This window comes from Odontesthes bonariensis, chromosome 23 (genome assembly GCF_027942865.1).
Source record: "Odontesthes bonariensis isolate fOdoBon6 chromosome 23, fOdoBon6.hap1, whole genome shotgun sequence".
In the NCBI taxonomy this organism is placed as follows: Eukaryota; Metazoa; Chordata; class Actinopteri; order Atheriniformes; family Atherinopsidae; genus Odontesthes; species Odontesthes bonariensis.
This window is the reverse complement of record NC_134528.1, coordinates 24,969,410-24,994,593: the sequence shown is the minus strand read 5'-3', so window position 1 is coordinate 24,994,593 and position 25,184 is coordinate 24,969,410. Positions and strand designations below refer to the sequence as shown.

The window sequence follows — 25,184 nt, the reverse complement described above, 5'->3', positions numbered from 1 at the left end:
GGAATCAACTGTGACAGCAATGTTGTTGGTAGATTATATTAAGATTAAGATCAAATTTATTGTTATGTAGGGAAGTACATGACATTTTCCTCCGCATTTGACCCATCCAGGTTGGCATGAAGTGGATGTATTGTGGGGAGTTATTTCCTGCTATGCAGAGTGCACTTCTGCCAACTGTTTTTCCAAAACGTTGCTAGATATTTTGAAAGGTGTGTGTGTGTGTATATATATATATATATATATATATATATATATATCTATATATATATACACAGTATGTAGCTATTACACACTTTGATGTGGGCTTGGACTTTTTTACAATTCAGCTGAGTCTAACAGAAACCAAAGTTTGCAGTTTGAGGTCAAAACGAAAGCTCAAAAGGAACACCAGGTTGAAATGTCATGTACTATAAGGAGTGGGCGCAGATAAACAAATGCAAAATCGTGTGTGTGCCCCCTGAAGTGCAGCTTGCATGTGCTCTTTTCAGTTGGAGCCGTTTCTTTGTGCAAACAATATGGAAGTGCAACGTGATGTCAGTGTGACTTCTAGCACATCTACGGTCATTTACAAAGTAAACATCTGGAAAAGGAGATGGTAATTGCAAACTGTGCGGACCAAAGAGAGATAAACATCATTCAGCCCGACTGAAGTGTCGCATCTGATGAGTGAAATAAATCTATCTGAAAGATAGAAACACAGGGGTGGGGGGCAGAGATGAAAGTCTCGCTGAACAGTCGAATAGAGAAGATCAACAGATTCAGTTCAGGAGAAGTACACGTGAGAAATGGAGAGGATGGCGGCTCGATGAGTTGCTCTTAGGGTTGTGTTAGGGTTGTCACCGTCCCCTCACTTTTACGCTCACTGAAGTACTTCGAATGAATCTGATGGTCTTAAATGGCTGAGGGACATACATAAAGTTGTTATTGTAGCTATCATGTGATATGAGGTATTAATACTTCTGAAATATTTTTGCCTGGCACAATTTACACATAGAATGAAGATATATACTGTATGTACTGTAGATTCCTAATATTGCGCCCATGGCGAAATTTCATTCCACCATCAACATTCTGTCAGATTATTTTTATTTGGTGACGCACAAGAGTTGCGCACATGGAGGCACGATGTCGGCTTAATGGCAGGGTGATTACGAGTGACACTGCGTCAGCTGAGGACTGTGCATTAAAATGTCACAGTTTGTCTGCTGCTGTTTTTGTGTGTGTATGTCACAAACTCGTTGTTGCTGTAGATCTTTTCTACAGTTAGACTTCTGATCTGCTCCTTTGGTGAGTGTGTCTAGGGTTTTCCAGTTGTCCCCGGACGTTCTATACAGCCAGGAAATTGTGTGTTTATTTGAATGTACTATTTCAATTTGCAGCACTATCATCACAGCAGTTTTGCATAATTGACAGTTCAAGAAGCCCAGCTCCTCTTAGTTACTGTTATTACAACTGTCAAGCCTGCCACTGCACACAGACCGTTAACACTGTGGTAGATTTACAGCCCAAAATTCCAGATGGGCTTTAAAGCAATACAATGTAACTTCTCAAAAAGCCCATTATGGAGCTCCCCCTACAGGCTTGGTGGTAATGTACGGTTACACTGTCGTAAATACAACACCCTTTCGCTTTCACGTTTCACGTTTGTTGACGAACCGTCGAGGAGGCAAGCTATGTCGACCGAGAAGGTAAGAGTAATCAAATGTACCTGGGAGCGTGAGAGGGGTCTATTTGTTTTTGCGGTAGGTGTGCCAGAAAGCAAGTCGAAGTACTTCCGCTCAGCTCCTGGGCCGCTACCGGGCCGCTACCGGGCCGCTACCGGGCCGCTCCAGCAAAGTTACATAGCGCAGTTTTTCCAACTCAGACCCCCGAAGGGCATAGGAGACAGGCCAATCGTAATATTAAAACTCATTCTAGCCGCACAATTTTTTTCAAGCTGTTATTTTAAGGTAGAAATCTTACATTGTATTGCTTTAATACCTTGGTTATGTCATCTGATTAATTCCCTATTTCTTAGAAATTGCCTTCACAGAAGAATAAATGTCCTATTCAATTACAGTGTGATGGTAAAGTAATCACTGGCTGAATGAAAGAGGCAATGCTTTGAGTTACTGAAAGGACACATTTGCGAATAGTTTTGACAGGATGCAGGGGGCAGAGAGAGGGGGAAGATTCACAACAAAGGGCCATCCAGTGCAGGACTCGAACCGGGGCCAGCTGCAGCGAGGACTTTAGCCTCTGTACATGGGGTGCCTGCTTAACCCACTACGCCACCGACCACCCCGCTACGAAGACTTTTAACATGAATCAAGAAAAAAGGAGAGCGTATTTACACCTGTTTGAGCCCCCTTGTACTGACGAGAATTGATTTTAAGATCTAACTATTGACTTTTAAAGCTATTCGTGGCCTTTCACCTTCTTATTTATCTGAACTTTTAGTAAAAAATGAGCCTCTACGTGACTGAGACCCTCTGGCAAAGGACTTTTACTTGTTCCTGTAACGTGGATGAAGTCCAGAGGTGATAGAGGATTTGCAGTCAAAGGCCCCTAAACATTGAAGCAGGCTACCTGATGAGATCAGGTCAGCAGAATCGGTATCTTTTAAATCTCTCCTTAAAACATACTTTTATTGGAGAGCCTTTTCTGATTTAATTTAATAAAATTTTCGAATTTATGTCAAGCTTTTTTCACTTTAATTTATCTTTATCTCAAGCTTTGGAAAGCACTTTTAACAAATGTTACAAAGTGCTTTATAAACCTTTATCGTTATTGTTGTTATGATCTTACCATTTATGAATTGGCATTATAAGAGTGCAGTTATAATAAATTGGACTGTGTTTAAGCCATTCACTGTCTCTATAAAGTGCCCTCGGATTACTTTTGTAGTGAATTGGCCCTATAGGAATTGAGCTAGATCTTACATTAAGATTATTATACGGAGGATTTATTTTCTTGGGCAGCTATCATATTTTTCCAAATGATTTACTTATTTTTAGTCATCTAATATCTTTAAGCACTTTTAAAAGTGTGCATACTGCAGCAGTAAAAGAGGAACGGAAAACTCTTTTCACACAGGAGACTGTTCCTTCGCTCTCTTAGTTGGAGCTCAGCTCCAAAGTTTTATGATTACTTGCAACCGCCACAGGCAGAGCGAGACTCTAACGAGATTCAGCTTCTTTAAAAAAAAAAAAAAAATCAGACTCTCATCTGTGATCTCTACCAAGTTCTGTGAGCACTAAAAGCGATTGTTACTGCATGTGGTTTTCGTACTGAATGATCAGTTCTTTGGTCTACAACATATTTCAGCACTACATTTTGTTAGATTCAGTTCTTTAATTGGAAGCTCAAGAACGGACCGGAGTAATTAAAGTGAAAATGAAGTGTTTATTGGTAGTCACACGTCAAAGCATATCAGCGCTGGGCCCAGTGGAACAGAGCTCCCGCAGGAAGTCTGTCAGACTGAACCTCGACTTCCCGTAATCATTTGCATTTATAGCCTCATAAGTTGGACTCACACTCGACCGGGTATGATTGGACATGAGTAGGTTCAACATGCTTCGTCATATTCTCTGGATCAGCCCTAAACAATGTGTGTGTGTGAATCTGCCCTTGCTATCCCAATTGTTTTGTCTTCTTATTCCTGGATCACTTTAGCTCATCATGGAAAAGTACTGAGATTTCATTCATAATGTCTAAGAACAAAGCCAATTTTTACAATTTGAAATATACGTGCATCTTATCACAGTAAAACATCCACCCAGCATGATCTTGCCATCACCATGCTTGTCTGTAGGAATGATGTTTAAGAGGTGACAATCAATGCCTGGTATCTTCTACAAAGACTGCTGGGACTGTAACCAAATACTATGGGCCTTCTTGAGTTGAGGTTTCTTTGATTGAGGAATATTTACTGCTGCACGGATGGTCATCTTTTGTAAGGTTCTCTCATAGTCACACTAACCTGTGAACATTGGCTTGTTAGCTACCTGTCTGAGAAAGGCCCGTCATCCTTGATTACTCAGTTTGGCGAGGTAACCAGATCAAGAAAAAATATTTGTCATTCTAAACGTTTTGAATTTTAGAATGATGGAGCCTGCGCTTTTTCAATACTTAAAAAAAACTGCAGAAATGGTCTTAGGGTTAGCTGTAACACCACAAATCTGATCCGATTTACTGAATGTATATGGTAAAAATTAATATTATAATTGAAAACAAATTAACAAAACACTCAAAAATCTTGGCCTCCTTTATCAATATATATTATTTTCTTGTTTAAAAACATTTCTGGATGTGTGTGCAACAAAGGGATCCAATTTCCATCCATCTTTTTTGGCAACTGGTACAGCTAACTGCCTTATGATCTCTGTTTAGGAGCTTTGTTTCTGCCAAACTAACGCTATATTTTTGACCTCTGCATACGCACCTCTTTAAAGACGTTGCACAGAAATAACACTACAGAGTGCTGAAGCTAAAACAAAAAACGAGAGAATTCAGACTTAATGGGCCTCATGCAAGAATATTTCCATATTTTTATTCTAAATTTGTCTTACTTTTTTCGTACAAAGGTCTCGTACGAACACGCCACGTGATTGAACAAACGTTCTTAACTTCGGAAAAAGTGTGTAAACAACCTGCGTTAATGATGAATGCCACCCATGCGTATTTAAGTGCATGTGCACAAGGAAAGTAGGTTTGCATACTCCACGCCCAAAATAATACCATATTAGGAGCTGTGCTTCCTTTCTCCTGTGCCAGGAATTGTTGAGTGTTGAGTCATGAGAATGGTATCAAGGCGCAAAAAGAACAACTTTACGGGCTCTGAGATCGAAGTTCTGCTTTGAGAGATCCAAAAAGGAAAATCTGTCATTTTTAGCAGTGTCAGCAGTAGAATTACGGGACCTGCTAAAGCAAAGAAATGGGAAGCAATTACGAGTGCTGTTAATTCCATGTCACCTGTACTTTGTAATGTCACCGAAATAAAAAAGAAATGGTTTGATATGAAAATGGCTTAGAAAAAAACAAAAAAAACAAACCAAACCAAAACAAAAAAACGTCTCGCCATGGCCAGGTGCTTTCACAGTTTGGTAGCAGAGGACCCAGGTGCAGACACGGGACAAGAGCCAGAAGTGAACTTTACTACAGAAGTGAACTTTTTGAACTTTACTTTAAGGATTTATTATAAATATAAACAAAAAGCGCAGCAAAGCTGGAACACTGAAAAACCTAAACTAAACATAAAACTAAGAAAATAACAATACCAGACTGAAATACTTGCGGGAGCATGGACAAGGACTGACAAGGAAAACCATGGATAGTTGGACGGGATAGTTTGACTGGGTAGTTTGACTGGGTAGTTTGACTGGGTAGTAAGACGGGGTTAGGGCTGAGCGATATATCGATATTTAAGATATATCGATATATTTTTAAATTAGATATGGAATTAGACCATATCGCATATATTGATATAGTTCAAATTTGCGCTGAAATACTTGCTTTATATATAAATGCTGTCCTCAGAAAAAGATTTACCTATTTTATTTTAAAGGCTAATTTTATTTAATATATTTTTTTATTTAAATGTGCACCTTACGAAGCTTTGTTATACAGTGTTTATGTTTACATTTTATAGTGAGTTTTAATAGTTGACTTTGACTGAGCATTTCATTTCACAGCTCTCACTTTGTGGAAACTAAACAGACCAAACCAGAAAAACACAAAAATACCACATATGACAGGCGCTCGATGACTGCAACTAAAGCCGTTGCCTCATCATGATGGCACTTTGATGGGGTGGTCCATGAGGGGGGTCTCCTGGCACCACACCTTCTGGTCTGCCTGGGCTGGTTCAGGTAGAGACCCTCGTTCATGGCAATATTGTGCAAATCTGGCATGCCTTCTCTGGGCTATAGAGCAGTTTGTCCCCCACTGTATCGAGACACACCCACCTGGCCTTCAGCTCACTGGTACGCTCCACAAGAGCACAGGTGATTTGATGCGTATATGTGTGCAGTCTATTGCTCTGATTATGATTGGCAGTGCAGCCATGGCATGAAAGTCCCTCTTAATTTGTACTTGTTGGACAGCGGTGTATGGGAATTTGATGTACCATGGGTGATAAACTGATGAGAGCTTTGATGACCAAGGGGAGGGCACGACTCACAGAAGACTGAGACACACCCGATCTGTCTCCAATCTCCCTCTGAAAGGTTTCAGTGGCCAAAAATCCAAGGGTGGTGAGGACCTGGTCGTGTAGTGGAATTGGGTTTGATCGGCGTATTTCTCTCTGGAGTTGTGGCTCTAGCAAGCTGTATATTTGCAGCAGCACAGTCCTTGGCAATTTAAATCGCGATGTCAGCCATTCGTCTGTCTCCACATGGGTATCTACACAATCTCTTCCAAGAGCCTGACGCGCTAAGGCATCCAAAAGTAGCAAGTCAGCTGCTGGTTACACTTCCCATTGACCTTGTTATATACAGTCAAATTAACCTTCAATTAGTGCATTATTTAAGTCAAACAGAATAATGTCAGCATAATTATGGGGTATAATGTATATATTTATTTATGATTGCTTCAAAGTAATTAAATATACAATCCATTAGTCAAGCAAACTTGATTGGAATAACAGCGGACTATTTTACGAAACTCCTACAACAGGTCTGGATCACTCGTAAATTCTGTTTGTACCTGAAAGAAACGTAAAATACAAAAAGATTGGTGAATGCGCAAATTCTCTTAAATCACTCGTACGCACGATTTAAGAACAAGTCTATGCGTACGAACGGTTGTTGCATGAGGCCCATTGTTCGTATTTTAGAACATTGTGCTACTTTTTAAGGAACAAAGACATCAAATGTGATGATGACTAACGTTTTACATGCAAGTAACAAAGCTAATGAGGTAGATAGTTCCATTTGGAAGCGTGCTATTTATGCTAACTTAAACAGCTAGTATAACTAGCTTGCTTGCAAGGTCAGTGTGGTAATATTTTTAGACAAACACTGTTCAATTTACACTCTTGCGATTGTGGTACTGGTTATACGAAAATAAATAAAAGACAACACCTCTGTGACCATTCAAAGACATGAGTATAGTTCAGATGCGAACACGTCACACACCATCTCAGTATAAATATGAATCTTTGACAGGCATCCTTTGCCTGATTTCAGATGATGGTTGCCATGGTATCTGACAGCTTCTGAGTACATTTCTGCTCATTGATCCTGACACCCCCCAGTAAATGCATACAGTGGTACCTACCACTCTACCTTCAGCCTCAGGTGAACAAGCCACTCGATCATACATTATCAACCTGCCCGTCTGTGGAGATCAAGCTGATAGAGCAAACAGCATATTAAACAGCATATTAAGCGTCATCTGATCTTCTCCTTACATATGGAGATTGTCTCAGTCATCGGTCATCTCAGTACGAGCTGCCCAGTGACCTACATACAAGGGAATAAAGGACTCATCAGCTCATGCTGTCATTGACAGCTGCTGCATAGGCAAATCACCTCCAAAGCGGTCTGAGGCCAGGGGAAACGCACATCATGATCACGAGCGCACGTAGGGCCAAAGGAAGCGAGATGTTGATTTATCCAGAGACACTAACGTGCTTCAAATAAACGTTGGTTTTGTTTTTTTCTTTTATGACGGGCGGTACTGTCGCCTCACACGAGGAGGTCGCCGATTGAATCTCAGCTGCAGCCTTCATGGTGTGGAGTTTGCTTCCTGCGCTTGCAGTTAAAAGATGTTACAGAAGGTTAAGTGGTGATTCCAAAGACTGTAGGCATAAGTGTGAGTGTACACCGTTGTCCGTCACAGGGCCGCCTCTCACCCGGATGAACTGCTGGGATTAGCTCCAGCCCCCCCCCCCCCGAACAGGATGAAGCAGGTGTACAAGAATAGATGTTTTATTTTTTTCTTGAAGGTCATTACAGCTTATCAACATAGCAGCTGACTGTTTTAACAGTTTTAACAATTTACTGACAGAGAACTGAATTATATATGTTATAAACAATTTTTCAAAATAATGTTTATATATTTATTACAATTATAGTATATGTGAATTAGCTTCGACACAGCAACGACCACAGGAATTCTTTTGGTCTGGAGGTTTTTTTGCTCTGGTGTCCTTTATTTCAAGTAATGAGAGGGGAGGGCAGGGGGAGTATATGCAGGAAGGGTGGAGCTTGAACTTGGTCTTGTTGCGGTGCGTGAGGGCCTCTTTAGCAGTCATTTAGAGTGACCTGAGCTACCTGGTACCACAAAATTCAAAATATTAGTTGTTCGTGACAATTTGAGCTCACGTTGTTGCTTTTAGTGCGAACGAAAATTAAGAATTTACACAAAGATTAGATGGTGATTGGTTCAAATGGAACCAGATCTTTAATAGATGTTTACAGCCTACAACTGGAAACATGACTAATTTAATCTTTCTCCCAAAAAAAGATTTTTGAACCTCGCTCTCTGAGATGTTATCAATCTCTTTTAGTTGTTTATTGTTACTAATAAAAAAAAGGGCTGACATAATGAAAAAACAAATTGCTTTGAATGGACAAATATCATTTCACGTCACAGCTGATGCTCTCCAATACTGAGTATTACTGAAGAGCCATACAGACAGTTGTCCTGTACCTGACAATCTGACAATCAGTCAGATTCAGTCAAACCTCACTCAGTTTTTTTTCCTGTGAACGTTGCTGTGGCTGCTTGACGTGTACATAAACAGTTGTTTGCGTACACAGAGCTTATATGTCCTCGTTAGACACGAAGACTCACTGTTTTGTTCGTTATGCAGTTTTTCTGCCTTTTGGTTAGGAATGAAGCAGCCCTGCTTGAACTGAAAATAACTGTGATGTAAGAGATAACAGAAACAGTAGCTGGTCTGACTCGTGAATCAGGTTATTCATATGCATTTGGTACAGCCAGGCATACTCTGATATGCACTCATGACTTCAGTGAAGAACTGGCGATATGGTTGATGGCTTCCGTGTTTTCTTTTTCGTTCAGACTCAATTACTCTGATTGAAATGGTTACGTGACCTCAGGTGTACCCACGCCGTGAGGGCTAAGGTTTGTGTGTCGTGCTGGTGGCCACTGCAAAAATTTGCTGCTGTTTTCTTCAGATTAGGTTTTAGCCAGGAATCGGCTGCTGCTTTAACATCAGTTAGTTTAGATATTGCTGTTTGGATTTGAGTTAAGTTTCAGACACGTAGAGGGTTTATTTTGGTCGGCCGTCTTTGAAAAAAATGGCCTCAAATTCAACCCTGAAGTCCTCCAAATCGTAGCGGAACCCCTTACATCCTGGTGGTAAGAACAAAGACTATTTCAGGTGCAAGTCAATTGGTTGGACATCCCCCATCCCCCTTTGTTTTAAAAATTAGACTTGACCTTAAATTAATTTTGAACTATTAAAGATTTTCCTAATTATTAGCAATTTTGCTCTATGTACAATGACATTAAAGGATATATACAGGAGTATTCGTTGCTGATCCAAAGTTGGGATTCTGATGCAGTGTATGCAGGCACACATTTTCCAACAGTCTCCCCTGCGACGTAAGTATGTTGTCAAAGTAGAAATGTAAAAAATTAGCCGTATTATAGCTACACTTTGAGTGTAAAGAGAGTGGGGATTAAGTCTGTCGGGTTAAAAAAAAGATACATGATTGGTTATAGCTCGATAGAGGTATGTTTTGTTGAGACATTGCTGATAGAGTGAACAAAAATTGGATGCAGATTTCGTATTATCTTAAATTAGCCTTATTTTCCTGATATATATATTTTTTCCATAGCAAAATTAAAACTGTTACAATTCTATATTATAGGTATATAATGATCTACTATTATTATTGATATTATCAGTAGTAGACTTTTTTCAAATTTTGTGTGTGTGTGCCGGGGAGGCCTCCACACAAAATTTAATCAGGGCTCCATTTTGACCAGGAGCAGCCTTGGTTGTGTGACTCAATCAAAAAGAGCCAGAATGAGGAGCACAAAGCTGGGTTGCTCTCTAATTCGACTTCTCTGGCAGATTAAGTGACTGTGAATGTCTGGTTAGTCAGACAATGGCCAAAATCGGTGATGTCTTTTTATATAAGATTTTGGATAATGTTTATTAAAAAAATGACACTTTTAGACGGGGTGATCATTAAACATTACATTGCTTATGTCAGCGGGATCATTTGTTTTACTGAGCGTGTCTTTGGAAGTCAAAATGTGCACGCTCACGAGTCTTTGATTGGACACAATGAAAGGAAAGGCACCTTTATTCTGATGCTTTTGTGTCACAGTAACTAAACAGCTGCAGCCATTCTCCTTAGCTTTTCTCAAGGCTCGGTTATTGTGTGATGGCTCTTTTTTTTTTTTTTAAATACAAAGAACTCTCTCCAAGGCTTTGGTCTACTAAAGTGTTGTCATCTTGGATCATATGACAACCTGAGAGCAGCATTATTCTCTGAGAAAAACAAGTAGCCGGAACCGGCTCCAACAGAGCGCAAAACACTGATAGGATGATGGGGTTTTGACCAGCAATATGATTTTTCTGAGGGGTCGTCACACAGGAAGAAGGTAGAGGAGACGTTAGATTCAATTTCACCTCAGTCTGACTTTCCCATCTCAGGGCAATAGATAAAGAGATATAAACCGAAATGAGCAAGCACATGGCAATGGTGGAACTCTCTTTTATCAGGATGAAACCCGATAGAAACCTGATAAAACATGTCTCAGGAAAGATGGCCATCTGCCTGGACCAATTAGGTTGAGGGGGGGAGAAGAAAGAGTAGGATAATAACAACAGACAACAATGACCACTAAGTCAAGGAATTACAATGCTGGTGGCCAGGGGTGGAGCAGTGATTTTAAATGTGGGGGTGTTCCAGGGATGGCATTTGAGCGCCACATCAAGCCCATAGACACGATGCTGAAGTTGGCATAAAGGGCCATTTCACTGCATTTTTGCATTTTGATCGCCCTAAACTAGGTCCTGTATGGAAACTACAATAGTTACACTGCTCAAATCTGGATAGAATTATTCTAAAGAGGCTTTAGATTCATTAAAACCTTGTTTGGATTTGTGAAACCTTTTTCTGATTTGTGAAAATGCGTCAGTGACGTGTTAGCCGTTAGCCGTTTAGCGCCACATTCAACAACAAAACAAAACAAAACAAAACCCGTAAAAGTAAGAAGAGAAATATGGAGAGCGGGGAGGCCACCGTGTTCATGGTCTGCATGATAGTGATATTAATCATGGACGATCACATCAGGCGTCTAATATCGAGGCTGGAAGAGCTCACAGAGAGAGTCAGGAGAGACTTTTTCATTTCATGAAGGAAGAAAGGAGAGCAGAGCGCTGCAGACAAATGAGACAAAGTGTAAGTTTAACTTATTAAACACCCGCCGGTTTTGTCTGTGTCTTATGAGGAAACATTTCAGCCGTGATAGCATGACAAGGGGCGTAGCTACCGACCACTAAACACCTCCGTCAGATGCGTTCTATAGAACCATGAAAAGACCCGACCTCGGAGAAGGAGCTAAATAGTTATAGGAACTAAGGGAGATAGCCCCGAGTTCCTGTATGTCCGAACACGAGAGAAAATGGCCCCGCGGATTAAAAGGTTATTAGAACTTTCAAAGGTTCCTACAGTCCGAAAGCAGCTATTGTATGTTGGTGCACTACGAGGGTGGGCAAACCGTTAATATAATACATCCATGGGCCAAATGGGTTTACCTTTGGAAAATGTGGGGGAGATAAAATCATCTTGTTGTAAAAGTGGGGGTGTTGAAACACCCCCATCCCCCACGGGTGCGACGCCTATGCTGGTGGCCCTCTCAATCAGCTAAGAAACCAACATAAACTGTTTGTATCGCTGTTTTGATTGAGATCACGAAGATGTTAATTAGAAAAAGATGAATCGAAATGGGTAAAAATTGAACAAGCTCCCACTAATGTCCCAAAAAATATTTATACATACGCATGAGGTGCTTTTTGCCGGTTTCACATCTGATCTGGTAACGTTTAAACGACTTGACTGACCAGCTATTTCTGGTCTAAATTGGCAGACTATTAACTCGTGACCCACTGGCATCTTCCCAAGTAAATGATATTCCAAATACCCCTCAAGATGAAAGTAGGCCAGAAGAACTGCCTTAATTTTCCTCTTCTGGATGTCCACCACAGTTCTTGTTGTTTTGTTTCTCCTTGTGGTGTATTTCTGGTAAGGACGACTACTTCTTCTACTGAAATACAACCTCTAGCAGCATAGACTATACCTTCCCCCTCGCTATGCATTATGCAGCCTAGTCCAATCGCTTCAAACCAAACATGTCTCATTAACTTTTTACTGTTTTTGTGGCTTTTTGAAAAGGTTGCCACAGATTTGCAATGGTAGTGAATGGAGACTTGGCCGCGGCCATGCCTCAAGGTCCACCACTGGCATTACTAACATCCCATTAACAGGTCTACATATTTTAAATTTGTGTATATATGAGTGTGATTTATTCAGCTGAGAGTGTCTAATCCCAGTTTTTCTTCTCTGCAGTTAACAAAATTTCAATTAAATGCCGCATATTTTGTTATTCAAATGCTTTTTTTTCTGCTTTTATTTTGCTTGCAAGCATATGAACCATCTATGTTCCTGTTCTTTTCCCCTCATTACCCATATTACTGGTGCTGTGCTTGTGTGCAGGTTGTCCTCCATTAAACAACCGTACGTTAACACAGTGAATAAATTATCAGCTGCTGATCAGGCGGACAGACTTTCTCCCTTGAAGGGTTTTAAAATGAACACAAGTTACCCCAAAAGAACACTTGCCACACTTCTGTATTACATAAAGTTTCAATTGCCACAGTGTGTATTCTTGTGTGTAAACTAGGGTGTGACGTAGTGACTTGGGGCTATTGTTAGCTATTTTTTCCCATTTCTGCTGCGCAGATGTTCTTCTCTTACAAATAACAGATTGTCAGAGATCCCTCCCTCTCAAATATCTTCTCGCTGTTCTGTTTAAGCTTCATGTCTGCATCTAAGATGTAAGTGGGCTGATCGTGATGCAGGTGGAGCCTGTTAAGCCTTTATTGGATTTGTCTTGAAGAGCTGTTAGTTCTGCCAATCTGGCGCCACTCCCTGTACCTTCCTCATCTGTGCCTTTCTGTCATTTCCAAGGCCTGATTGGTTTTGATAACATCAGTGGTCTGTCTGCAGAACACCTTACTATTTTTAGCACACTCCATCATCCAGTGTTTGGCTGCAAATCTTGTTGTAAATCACAGTGGTGTGTGAAGTTGCTGTACCATCTCTGACTCACGATAAGATGGAACAGCATGAATAGCTTTCTAATGTGCAGCATTAGATGTCTTTTTGGGTTTTAAGAGAAACCATCTCTTCTTCAGTTATACACCACCTGTATGTGTTGGGAAGCAACGTACACACTTGTAAACACTGTCAACTTACTTCAGTAGTTTGGTTTTCGACACTGATAACATAAATCAGTAGAAAATCGTAGCGGATATTGAGATCTTTGCTGTTATTTAATGACAGCATGAGTCATAATAAACTCTAACATGGGTGGCATAGTAATGTATCGGTCCGTGGTCTGGGTGTGTAAGCTGCTCAGGCTGGTGTTCAGTCACACCCACCTTCTTAGTTTGAGTCTCAATATGAAACACTATATGAACATACAAAAAGAATGTTGTACTTTTATCCTGCCTCAAATTTCAAACCTCTCATAGTGACATTAAAATGCATTGCACCATAATTTGTACTTTAACAAACCTGCTGTCTGCAAGACTTAACATCAATTATTCCCTCTACCGTCTCTCTCGGCATTCTGTGCTCCTGTGGTTCACTGTGACTTTTTGTCCTACAGAGCAGAATGTGATGTAATCAACATGTGGATGAAACTGTTAGTCTGAGGCAAAATGGGCTGTCAGCTGCTGGGCCATGATTGCACAGCAGCATTCTCTGAGAGAAAGGTGAGATGGGAGGAACATTTCTTAAGGGTCCGCTGGAAGCTGTGATAGAAAAGAAAAAAAGGAATGCGGTGTGCGGAAGAACATGAAGGGTTCAAAAGATGTAATTCACCAGTTTTCCTAAAGATCCCCAGATAGCATTTATCTTTTCATGTGTTTTTAACTTAGCTTACTTTTTACTATTAGGTAACATATTGGGCCTTTTCCCCTGAAACATCTAAGGTTTGTTTCCTGTAAAAAAAAAAAAAAAATTCCATTTAATTTCATTTGATTTTCTGTCTGGCCTGGCTCTCTCTGTACATGGAAAAGGTGTTTCCATGACAACAGTTATTTCCTTTGTTTTTTGCTTTATTTGACAGTCATCTCCACACTTCCTCAGCCCACAGTCAAAAGGTAATATGACATTTGTCAATCACTGGATAGACAGGCCAGATGCTGTTATTTTATATAACTGAGGTGAGTGAAACGCAACTACGATCACTACGTAATATCCTACGTTGTCAGTCCCTGTGAGATATGCATGGCGCATTATGGAGAGTTGAAAATAATGAAAAATCGTAACGCACATAGGTAACAGCCCAGACTACGTCTGATCTAGAGATGCTGGATGGTTTTAATGAATTATGGACAATTGATTCATGTATATTAAAAGTTAACTTAGAGGTTATGCAGCCCCTTTATCACTTTTGTATGAGCTGGAGATGGTGGAAACTGAAATAATCTTGCATGGCTGCAAGCCTCAGCTGGATGAAAGTGGGGAGTTTTCAATCAAAGCCGGCAAAAATACACTCTGAATGATAATTTTTCTGTATATATGAGAGCGAGACAATGAAGTCGTTTGATCATTTTCTGCAGCGGTAAAGGCCGACTTGAACAAATTATGAGCAGTTACGCTGTCACAGATTCACACAATAGCAAACCTGTGTTGCTGTTTGGAGAGAGAGCCTGTTAACATCTCAAGTAATCTAACTGTAGCAAAACTATTTCCTGTGGAATGTAGTTGAAGTCTCTCTACTTTATGTTTACATACACGGCATCTTAATTCCCAGTAAAGCTGCTCTGATTTACATATTTTTCTGTTAGCAGGAGAGTTACTTTTCTGAAATAATCAAAAACTGCAGTAACAACTCTCGTGTCCTGTTTGCTACAGTAACAGATTAACAAACCCTCCAGTTTCACTGCCTTTGCAACTAATTTCTACATCCAAGTGTAATGAGTTTGCAATATTCTTTAATGACAAAGTTCAAGGGATTAAAAATGCAATAATTTCCACAACACAAATAACTACTCTGCAGCCAGCTAGACACCTAGAGCTGACACATTTCACACCTGTTACTGACATAACAGTCAAAGAGATCATCTGCAGTCTGAGTTCATCAACGTGCTGCCTTGATGAGTTGTCCACTAGATTCCTAAAGTCTGTGCTGAGCAGTTTGTTACCACAACTCGCTCATCTAGTCAACATCTCACTCCAGACTGGAACATTTCCAAAGGCCTTAAAAACCGCTGTCATTAAGCCCCTTCTAAAGAAGAGCGATCTTGATGCCACAGTACTGAACAACTACCGGCCCATATCAAACCTGCCATTCTTAGAAAAAGTTGTATACAAACAGCTTAGTGACTTTCTCCCATCTAACAATGCTTTTGATACTTTCCAATCAGGCTTTAGGCCCCACCACAGCACTGAGACAGCTCTGATCAAGGTGACAAATGACATCTGCCTGAACACAGATGCAAGTAAAGTCACAGTCTTAGGACCTGGACCTGAGTGCTGCCTTTGACACAGTTGACCATGCAATTTTTTTTACAGAGGTTAGAAGACTGGGTGGGAATCTCTGGTCGTGCTTTAAACTGGTTCAACTCCTATCTGGAGGACAGGAAATATTTTGTTGAAATTGGTAACTGTGTCTCAGACCAAATGGCTATGACCTGTGGGGTTCCCCAGGGGTCAATCCTGGGACCCGTATTGTTCAATCTGTACATGCCTCTAGGCCAGCTAATACGCAGCTATAATGTGTCCTACCACAACTATGCAGATGACACTCAGATCTACATGTCACTGACGGCAGGAGAACACGGGCCTGTAGATACATTGGCCCTCATTTATCAAGCCGTCGTAGAAAGCATCGTTGATATGAGCGGAGAACTCGTCGTACGCAGAGGCTCAAGTGAGATTTACAGAACATGCGTACCACACCAATCCCATCGTAAGACCGAGCGGCTGTTGATAAATCCTGCGGCTGAAATCTATCGTAATGATCCTAACCACGCCTTCTACAAAAGGCCGCACCTCTAGAATTTGCGACATGGAAAGACGAAAGGCGGCAAAGAAACGCTGTCAACAGCGTTGGCGATGTAAATCACAGACCGGACGAGTTATGTATTTTCCTCTACTGTGATGGTCAATAAAATGTGATAAACTCCAGATTAAATGAAATCTAAAATTGAACGATGTTTTACTTTTTTTCCAATAAGATCAGGAAGAAGTGGTCCGATATGAAATTTGCAGCTCTCCGACGCAGCATGTCACAAACAGGGGGGGGGGGGGCTCCGATCCAGGTTTGGATTTGAGTGCCTTGGAGGAGAGGATCGGAGCTACGTCTTTGCGTATGCGCAGTGTTAAAGCGCCTCTCCTGTACGGCTCATAAGCCACTCATCATTTTCCCGAAAGAAATCCTGGCGGTCCCAGAACACTCTCTCGCGCCTGATGCGCGCGTTCAGGTCCTCTAACAAAGCCAGATCTGCCATCGTTTTGCCATTACCGCGCCGCTAGAATCACCTCTTAAATAGGCGGTTGAATAATGAGCCATCACTCTTCCAATTACGGAGTTGTACTTGTTTAATTTTTTTATTTATTTAATTTGCGTTTATGTTTATATTTATGTTGAAGTCAAATAAAACATGGGCCTTCTTTGAAGTGATAAGTCTGTAATTTTAACCCTAGGGATTTGTTGCGACTCATGAGGCACGCACTAGTGACGGTGCTGTTTATGTATGCTATTGCAGTCACCGCAAGTCAAAATGGAAAAGTGCGTACACTGCTTCAGACCTGTCGTGGCGATTTCATCTTTCCTGCGCTCACGATGGATTTGATAAATGCCAACCTTTGCGCAGAAAAGAATGTACACACGACCTACGCATTTTTTCCTTTTACGCAAGTTTGATAAATGAGTGCCATTGTGTCACTGCATCGAACAAATCAGTGTGTGGATGCAAAACAATTTTCTCCAGCTAAACTCAGACAAAACTGAAATCATTGTCTGTGGCCCACAGAAACAAAGAGAAAGTGTTATCAGTCACCTTGAGACTCTCTCTCTAAAACCTAATTATCAAGTTAGAAATCTCGGGGTAATTTTGGACTCAGACCTGAACTTTAACAGCCACAAATCAATGACATCAGCAGCTTTTTACCATCTGAAAAACATTGCCAGAATCAAAAGAATAGTGTCTAAACCAGACTTAGAAAGACTAATCCATGCGTTTGTCTCCAGCAGGTTAGTATACTGTAACGGCCTGCTCACTGGGCTCTCTAAACGGGCTGTAACACAGCTGCAGTACATCCAGAATGCTGCTGCTTCGAGTCCTGACTAGAACCAGGAAATATGACCATATTAGTCCAGTGCTCAGGTCTCTGCACTGGCTTCCTATCGCTCAGAGAATAGACTTTAAAACAGCTCTGCTTGTGTACAAGTCTCTTCATGGTCAAACGCCAAAGTACATATCTGACATGTTAGAGCCATATGAACCAATTCGGGCTCTGAGAACCTCAGGGAGGGGTCTCCTGCTGGTGCCCAGAGTCAGGACTAAACAAGGTGAGGCTGCGTTTCAGTTTTATGCTCCTAAAATCTGGAACAGCCTTCCAGAAAATGTGAGACTGGCCTCAACTCTGACAATGTTTAAATCCAGGCTGAAAACAGTTCTGTTTAGCTGTGCATATGACACCTGAAAGTATTTTATCTGCACTCTTCACTTTTAAATTAATTAATTAATGATTATTTTTAATGGGTTGTTTATTTTTTTTTATTATTATTTTTTTTTAATGATTTTACTGCCTTTTGTGATTTTATGTAGCTGTAATGCACTTTGAAATGCCTTTTGTACGAATTGTTCTCTATAAATAAAATTGCCTTGCCTTGCCTTGGTATGAAAAGAAATGTACAAAAGAAAATAGCAGCAAAGCAGAGCAGTATGTTTAAGAAAAGTTACTGAGCATATCTTCTTCTTTACAGCGGTTTGGTGCTTGATTCAGAGCTGTTGCTCAGGGTCAAAAGTAATCCTTGTTATTTTCCACTTTCTGTACACTTAATCATTGCTAAAAACCCAACAAACACCATATACTACAACAAATCCAACATTTTTCTGTTTAGTCTGAGGCAATGCTATGTGGAGGATTTTTACAGGATTTAGTGGCTGGATGAAGAGTGCTTTGATAAAGCGAAGGTGCCATGAGAGGATGGAATTCATTGTGTCTGACATGCTCTGCTAAGAACAAGCGGAAATAAATCCCTGAATCCGAAACTCAACTTCCACTGCGGATAGAGATTTGTATAAATGAAAAATACTCGACCACCGAAGTTTCGAATCATTAGTGAATACTTCAAGTTAAAGCAACAAAGTAATACATTTTTCTTCCAATCTTTTGATGGCATGAAAACAAACAGTTTCATACTGCTATCATTTGTCTTTAAAATGCTTTAAAAAGAGGCAATAGCGAAGTTAAAAAGAAAAAAAGAAAAGAAAAGTGGCAGCGAATGGACCTGAAATAGACCAGTGGCCTGTCCTGGGTGTACGATGTCTCTTGCCTCGTAGCAGCTGGGGTAGGCTCGAAAACCTCTAGTGACTCTGACTAGGATGAAGTGGGAATGGAAAATGAATATATCAATGAATGAGCAACAATAAAATAAACAATAACAGTAATCTGTGTATGTGATTACTATTACACCGTGCAGTCTACTTTTTGTGGAACCTCAACGTTCTTCAGTTTATGTTTTTGGTTTCAAAGCCTGCAAAAATGCTGCTTGGGTTGAATCTGACCAATCTCATCAGCGTTTTGTTTGGTTTGCTTGTTGACTTGTTTATTTTTGATTTGACAGGTACGATAAGTCTAGATTAAGCTGGTGGTCTTAAGGAGAATTTAAGGAGCTCGAAAGAGTCGAAAACATCAGCAATAAAAAAGTCAGTGTTTTCAGAAAGTTAGCCAGTGCAGCTCTGTCTCTGAAGCATCTAAATCAGAATATTTAAGGCTCCAATCCATGCAGGACGTACATTTGTCAAAGCTAATCCTTTCCTTTCTGGCATTCTTTAGGTGGCGAGATGGGAGCATCGTACCCGGGGACTCTCCAGGATCTTTGGTAGCCCCCACCTGGCCTGTTACTGCCTGGGCTTGGTCATTATTCTGCTCAACGTTTATCGAAGCCACAGGTAAAATCACTCCAATCATATTTCTTCTCAAATTTAGTCAAACATGCTGCCTTTCATTGTCCTAAAATACAGATGGCCATTTAAGAGTTAATTTTCAAGACAGGCGCTTATAATAATTTGATACCAGTAGAAATAAAGATAGGGAGGGGCCTGTGAAAAACTGTGGGCAAATAGTTAAACAATGTGAGAATAACACTTCTCAGTACAAAAGCTGATAAGAATTATCTGCTTTACGTCATGTTTTGAGAATCTGGGGAAATCACTGTATGCTATGTTAAACGAATGGCACCATTAATACGGAATAATACATAAAGGTTTGAAATCCATTCACACAACGCATACGGTAATTCAGTCAAGGCACTCTTTATTATTTACTTCAGCGGGGTGACGACAAACCAAATTTGGCAGGAATCGAGTGTACTGTTTAGGCAACCCAGGCTGTCTCCAGAATGTATAAATGCTACGTTTCCTCGAAAATTCTTTTCTTTTGCGTCAACATATCCTGACATGCCTACGTTTTCACTTTACACGAAACTAACACAATGTTGAAATTGCACAACGGCTGTATAACATGTTCAAAACCACTTGTGGTGGGGTATACGGATGTAAAAGGTTAGTTTTTCTCCTTCTACTTGATCCTTGAAAGTAGTTTGAAGCTGTACCAGAAACTGTGACTATGTTTTTACACACTTGAGGATTTTTCCTTCGATTTTACAACAGCAGTGTTGTCAGTCAGCCACAAACCTTACCGAGTTGAAACGATGCTGTCATGTTCTTTTCAAGAATGTATTGTTAAATAACATTACAGCATTGGTTTTATCTTGAATATACCAAATGCAGTCATACAAGACAGGGTTAGATGTTAACTTCTTTGAAAGAAAGAATCACACCTCTTGGTAACTTAACAAGGATGTCGGTTTGTGATGTGCCGTCTTAGCTAATGGGAGCCGCTGGTAAACCGGCAGTCAGGAATTGGCTGAATTTATTCTGAGATGGATGGTGCATGACCCTCAGTAATGCACCAGTAAGGGTCCCAGCGTGGCTCTGTACATGCTCACCGTTGGTCCTTTGCACCGCTTTGCTAGCGCATGTCTGCTTGTAGGGATTTGCTGCTCCATGGGTGCAGTCTGTGTGGAGTAATCTGATGTGTAAACGACTCCTGCTTCTGTTTCCACTCTCTTGGATCTTTTAGTTAATTTACATAGCTCAATTGAAGAAAGAAAGGTCATGATGAAAGTTGTGAATAAATATTTTGTCTTCTGATAAATCAGCCATGTCTTTTGCTTAGTGTCACCGAGGATGACTTGCTGTTAGGTTTTTGAGGACTGCATGAAGCACGTCAAAACCTTCGTCCTGTGTGGGATGAAGAGTGAGGCAGACAAACAAAGGGGCTACAATAATTCTCGCTTGAGGATAATCTGTATTATCTCATCTCTCTCTCAAGTAGCTCTTCTTGGAGTCGAAGTCCAGCCAACAACACACAGATTAGGATGCATATGAGAAGGCCCAGGAAAGGCACTTCAGCACTGTGACCGCATACATTGGGTGCTACAGCGGTCTGGTGATTCAAATACAGTATGCATTGACTAGAAGTGAAGTTTTAATCTCCTTATCAAAGATGTGACCATCTTGTTTGAATCAAACCTTACTGGAATTGTCAGTACATCTGTTCTTCTGTCCACACGTGAGTAACAGCAGTCGTTTCTCCTGGAAATCCATACAAAAGACCAACCATTTGTGGTTTCTGTGTACACGATCAATGCCTGAGATTGACAGACTGATTGTGTAGTTTGTGTTACCTCCCACGGTTTTTTCCTCTCTGGGCTGTATCTGTTGTTTTTCTGACTCTCTTACTTATATGTTCTACCTGAAGAGGATCGAAGTGCTTCATTTTCTACCATTTTCTGCGAGTAGAAAGGGAGAAAGTTTTTTTTTTTTGGTGCTTCAAAAAATGAAGTCGATTTCCTGTCCACACGACAAATCCAAAACAAAAGCTTTCTTTATCTCAATTACTCGCCTTTGTTTCTGCTTTCTTGTTCAAACGGGAATGCCTCCCCCACTTAACCAGCATTTATATGGATTTTTTTCTTCCTTACACCTCCAGCTCTTCCTTCTTTTCTTCCTCCTTATTTGTTCCTAAAATGCCATTGTCACCCCATGCCTGCCATCATATCAGTACCTACTGAAAGTCAATACTCCCACGCCTCCCTCTATCAAAATGACAACAAAGCACCCTCAGTATAGCTGCACATATATAGTAAGTCAGCGTAAGAATTTTTTATTTCTTTTCCAAAGCATGTGTGTGTGAGCAACCCAGTCTCACAGCAAATTGTGTAATAGCAACATTGGTCCACAAGGGAAAACATAGTATTGTCACAATTTGGCCCCCAAAATTCTGACAATACTACGTTTTATTTGGCCTATTCATTTACATTGCCTTGCAACCAGGTCACGTGACTATCAAGTTTCCCTCAGCAAAAACAGAAAATGGCCGACTGTCGGCCTATTTTAACATAACATTTTAACCCTTAGATGCATGAGTGACAGGACCCTTGTTGAGAATTTATTTGTTGCAAAGAAATTATTTGAGAAGAATAATTAAGTTTATACAAGTTGAAATATAAGTTAACATTAATATTGATAAAACCCAGTTAGGGCTGGGCGATAAGGACTAAAAGTCATATCTCGATATTTTTTAGCTGAATGGCGATACTCGATATATATCGATATTTTTTCTGTGACGTAATTGGGGTTTACCCTAAAGGATTATAGCATATTAGAATATTTTTTTCCCCAGAGGCAAACCCTTTAAAAAACAAACAAACAGTCAATTATAAGTTTAATCCACGTGTCAAATGTCACTGGAGCCCTTTTTCCATCAACGACATGATTCGCTTTAATTTGATGCGCATCAAGAAGTTAGTGCGATACATGTGATGGAAAAACGGTTAAATCGCTAGAACGCCTGTTTTGTCGCATTAAATCAATTCGCTCGAAATAGGTGGTTCAGGGCTAAGTTGTATCGCTACAGAAGTGATGGAAAAGGTTAATGCGATTCAGACTAGCCACGCATGCGCAGATGGTATTGGTAAAGCGCGAGGATTCGAATGTTGTTGTTGAGCCGCTCAGCCGCCCCATTTCACCTATCCTGTCGGTATCAAAACAGCAGCAACAACTAGTAACAACAATGTCCGATGATAAAAGAAACAACTGGTCGAGAGCAGAGACTCTGCTTTTTTTTAAACACAATTCGGGAGGTCCTGAAGCAGCATAATTAATTCTCGAATTAATTATGCTGCGGATCCTGCGGATGAAGGATCCTCCTTCTTAAATTTCTGACGGCTATTATAAGCTGACATAGCAGCACTAGCAGCATGTTTAGTCCTATCCTACGGTCCATAACTCTAAATAAGTAACTAGCCTAATAAATAAAACGAAAGCCGGTGGTGAAAAGGTACGTAGCCTTGAAAGTTATAGCAACTGTTATAACAGGAGGCTGACAATAACAGCGCGAGCAATTAAATTCCCGCTACCGAGCATTCTAATTCGCTACAATTCGCCACTTTTGTAATGGAAAATCATCTGGTCGAGTCAGAATAATGCGCATCAGCACGTTACGGTGATGTCATTTTATTTCGCTAGAATCGTCCTGTTTGATGGAAAACCAACCGAACGCATCTTATATCGCAACAAAGTAATGCGATATAACTTTTAATTCGCTACAGAATCTGATGGAAAAAGGGCTATAGGCACCTTTATTAATGTAAACAGAAGCTTAAGTGCATCTTTGTGCACATTTCAAACACTTAAAGGGGAACTCCGGTATTTTCAACAGTAAGCCTCTTTTCTGAGTCGTCTGCAATGTTTTAGAACCCCCCTCACCGCTTTTTTGATGTTTACTACTGTCTCCGGTATTTGCCTAATTTTGATTCATCTCAACCTGCTTCAGAATGGCAAGTCATATGCATGTCTTAAAAGGTCGGTAAAAGCACCAAAAACGTCCGTTTTCAAAATAATCAACTCACCGGAGTGGTTACTGGTGTGCACTGGTAATCCATATCAAATTTCGAAAAGTTGCTTCTGTCGTGTTTTATTTGACATTTTGTCCTGGATGTTCGTTGATATTACTCCGCCACCGCTAAGAAAATAGTGCGAGCATGAACGAGCTGCCAAGTAAAAGCGTCAGGCTCTTGAAGAGACCGTGTAGATATCCTTGCGGAGACAGACGAATGGCTTACATCGCGATTAAGACTGCCAAGGACTGTGCTGCTGCAAATATGCAGCTTGGTAGAGCCATAACTCCAGAGAAACACGCCGATCAAACCCAATTCCACCACACGTCCAGGGCCTCACCACTCTTGGATTTTGGCCACTGGAACCTTTCAGAGGGAGATTGGAGACAAATCGGGGGTGTCCCAGTCCTCTGTGAGTCATGCTTGGTCATCAAAGCTCTCATCAGTTTATTACCCATGGTACATCAAATTCCCATATACCGCTGTCCAACAAGTACAAATTAAGAGGGACTTTCATGCCGTGGCTGGACTGCCAATCATAATTGGAGCACGAGACACATATATGCATCAAAGCACCCGTGCCCCTGTCGTGGAGCGCACTGAGCTGAAGGCCAGGTGGGTGTATCTCGATACAGCGGGGGGCAAATTGCTCTATAGCCCAAAGAAGGCATGCCAGATTTGCACAATATTGCCATGAACGAGGGTCTCCTACTACCTGAACCGGCCAGGCAGACCATAAGGTGTGGTGCCAGAAAACCCCCCTCATGGACCACCCCATCAAAGTGCCATCAGAATGAGGCAACAACTGATCGCACGGCTTTAGTTGCAGTCATCGAGCGCCTGGCCATGGCGAGACGTTTTTTTTTTTAAGCTATTTTCATATTAAACATTTCTTTTTGACATTACGAACCACAGGTGACATTGAATTAACAGCACTCCTAATTGCTTCCCATTTCTTCGGTTTAGCAGGTCCTGTAATTCCACTGCTGACACTGCTAAAAATGACAGATTTTCCTTTTTGGATCTCTGAAAGCAGAACTTCAAACCCAGAGCCCGTAAAGTTGTTCTTTTTGCGCCTTGATGCCGTTTTCATGACTCAACACTCAACAAGTCCTGGCACAGGAGAGAGGAAGCACAGCTCCTAATATGGTATAATTTTGGGCATGGAGTATGCAAATTTACTATCCTCGTGCACGTGCACTTAAGTACGCATGGGTCGTTTACACACTTTTTCCGAAGTTAAGAGCATTTGTTGAATCTGACGCGGCGTGTTCGTACGAGACCTTTGCACGATAAAAGTAAGAGAAATTTAGAATAAAAACACGAAAATGTTCTTGCATGAGGCCCAATGTGTTTTTATGCTATTTTTGTCATTTCGGTTAAGAATAATCATTTGATATATATTTTGTATTATAATTTGGTCCACACAAGAATGATTTCATATCTGAAATAATTTTATTTTTAACATTTTTAAAACACGTGAAACATTTTGAAAGTTGGAAATGAAAATTGCACAACAGCAATATCCATTTTGTATGTATGCGTGTGTGTGTGTAAGAGTGTGTATGAGACAGTGGGTTTACATGGTACTGAAAGGATCAGATAATTGGCTAAATTACAATAAGATTGAGTTATTAAAGGGATAGTTCGCCTCTTTTGACATGAAGCTGTATGACATCCCATACTAGCAATATTATTTATGAACATTTTCTAAGCCCCCGCTGCGTACCGTGAGCCTAGTTCCAGCCTCATTTTGGCGTTGACGAAGGTAGTCCGGCCACTGCACA

The 25,184-nt window shown here is 40.7% G+C and overlaps 1 protein-coding gene across 1 annotated transcript in view; it reads left to right on the top strand.

The window, feature by feature from the left end:
- The window catches only part of pemt (phosphatidylethanolamine N-methyltransferase), a 110,777-nt gene that overhangs the window by 25,554 nt on the left and 60,039 nt on the right, over positions 1-25,184 (top strand). The window contains exon 3 of the mRNA XM_075457126.1: positions 19,269-19,384. Within this exon, the coding sequence (XP_075313241.1) occupies positions 19,269-19,384 (116 nt within the window). The remainder of the gene's footprint in view (positions 1-19,268; positions 19,385-25,184) is intronic.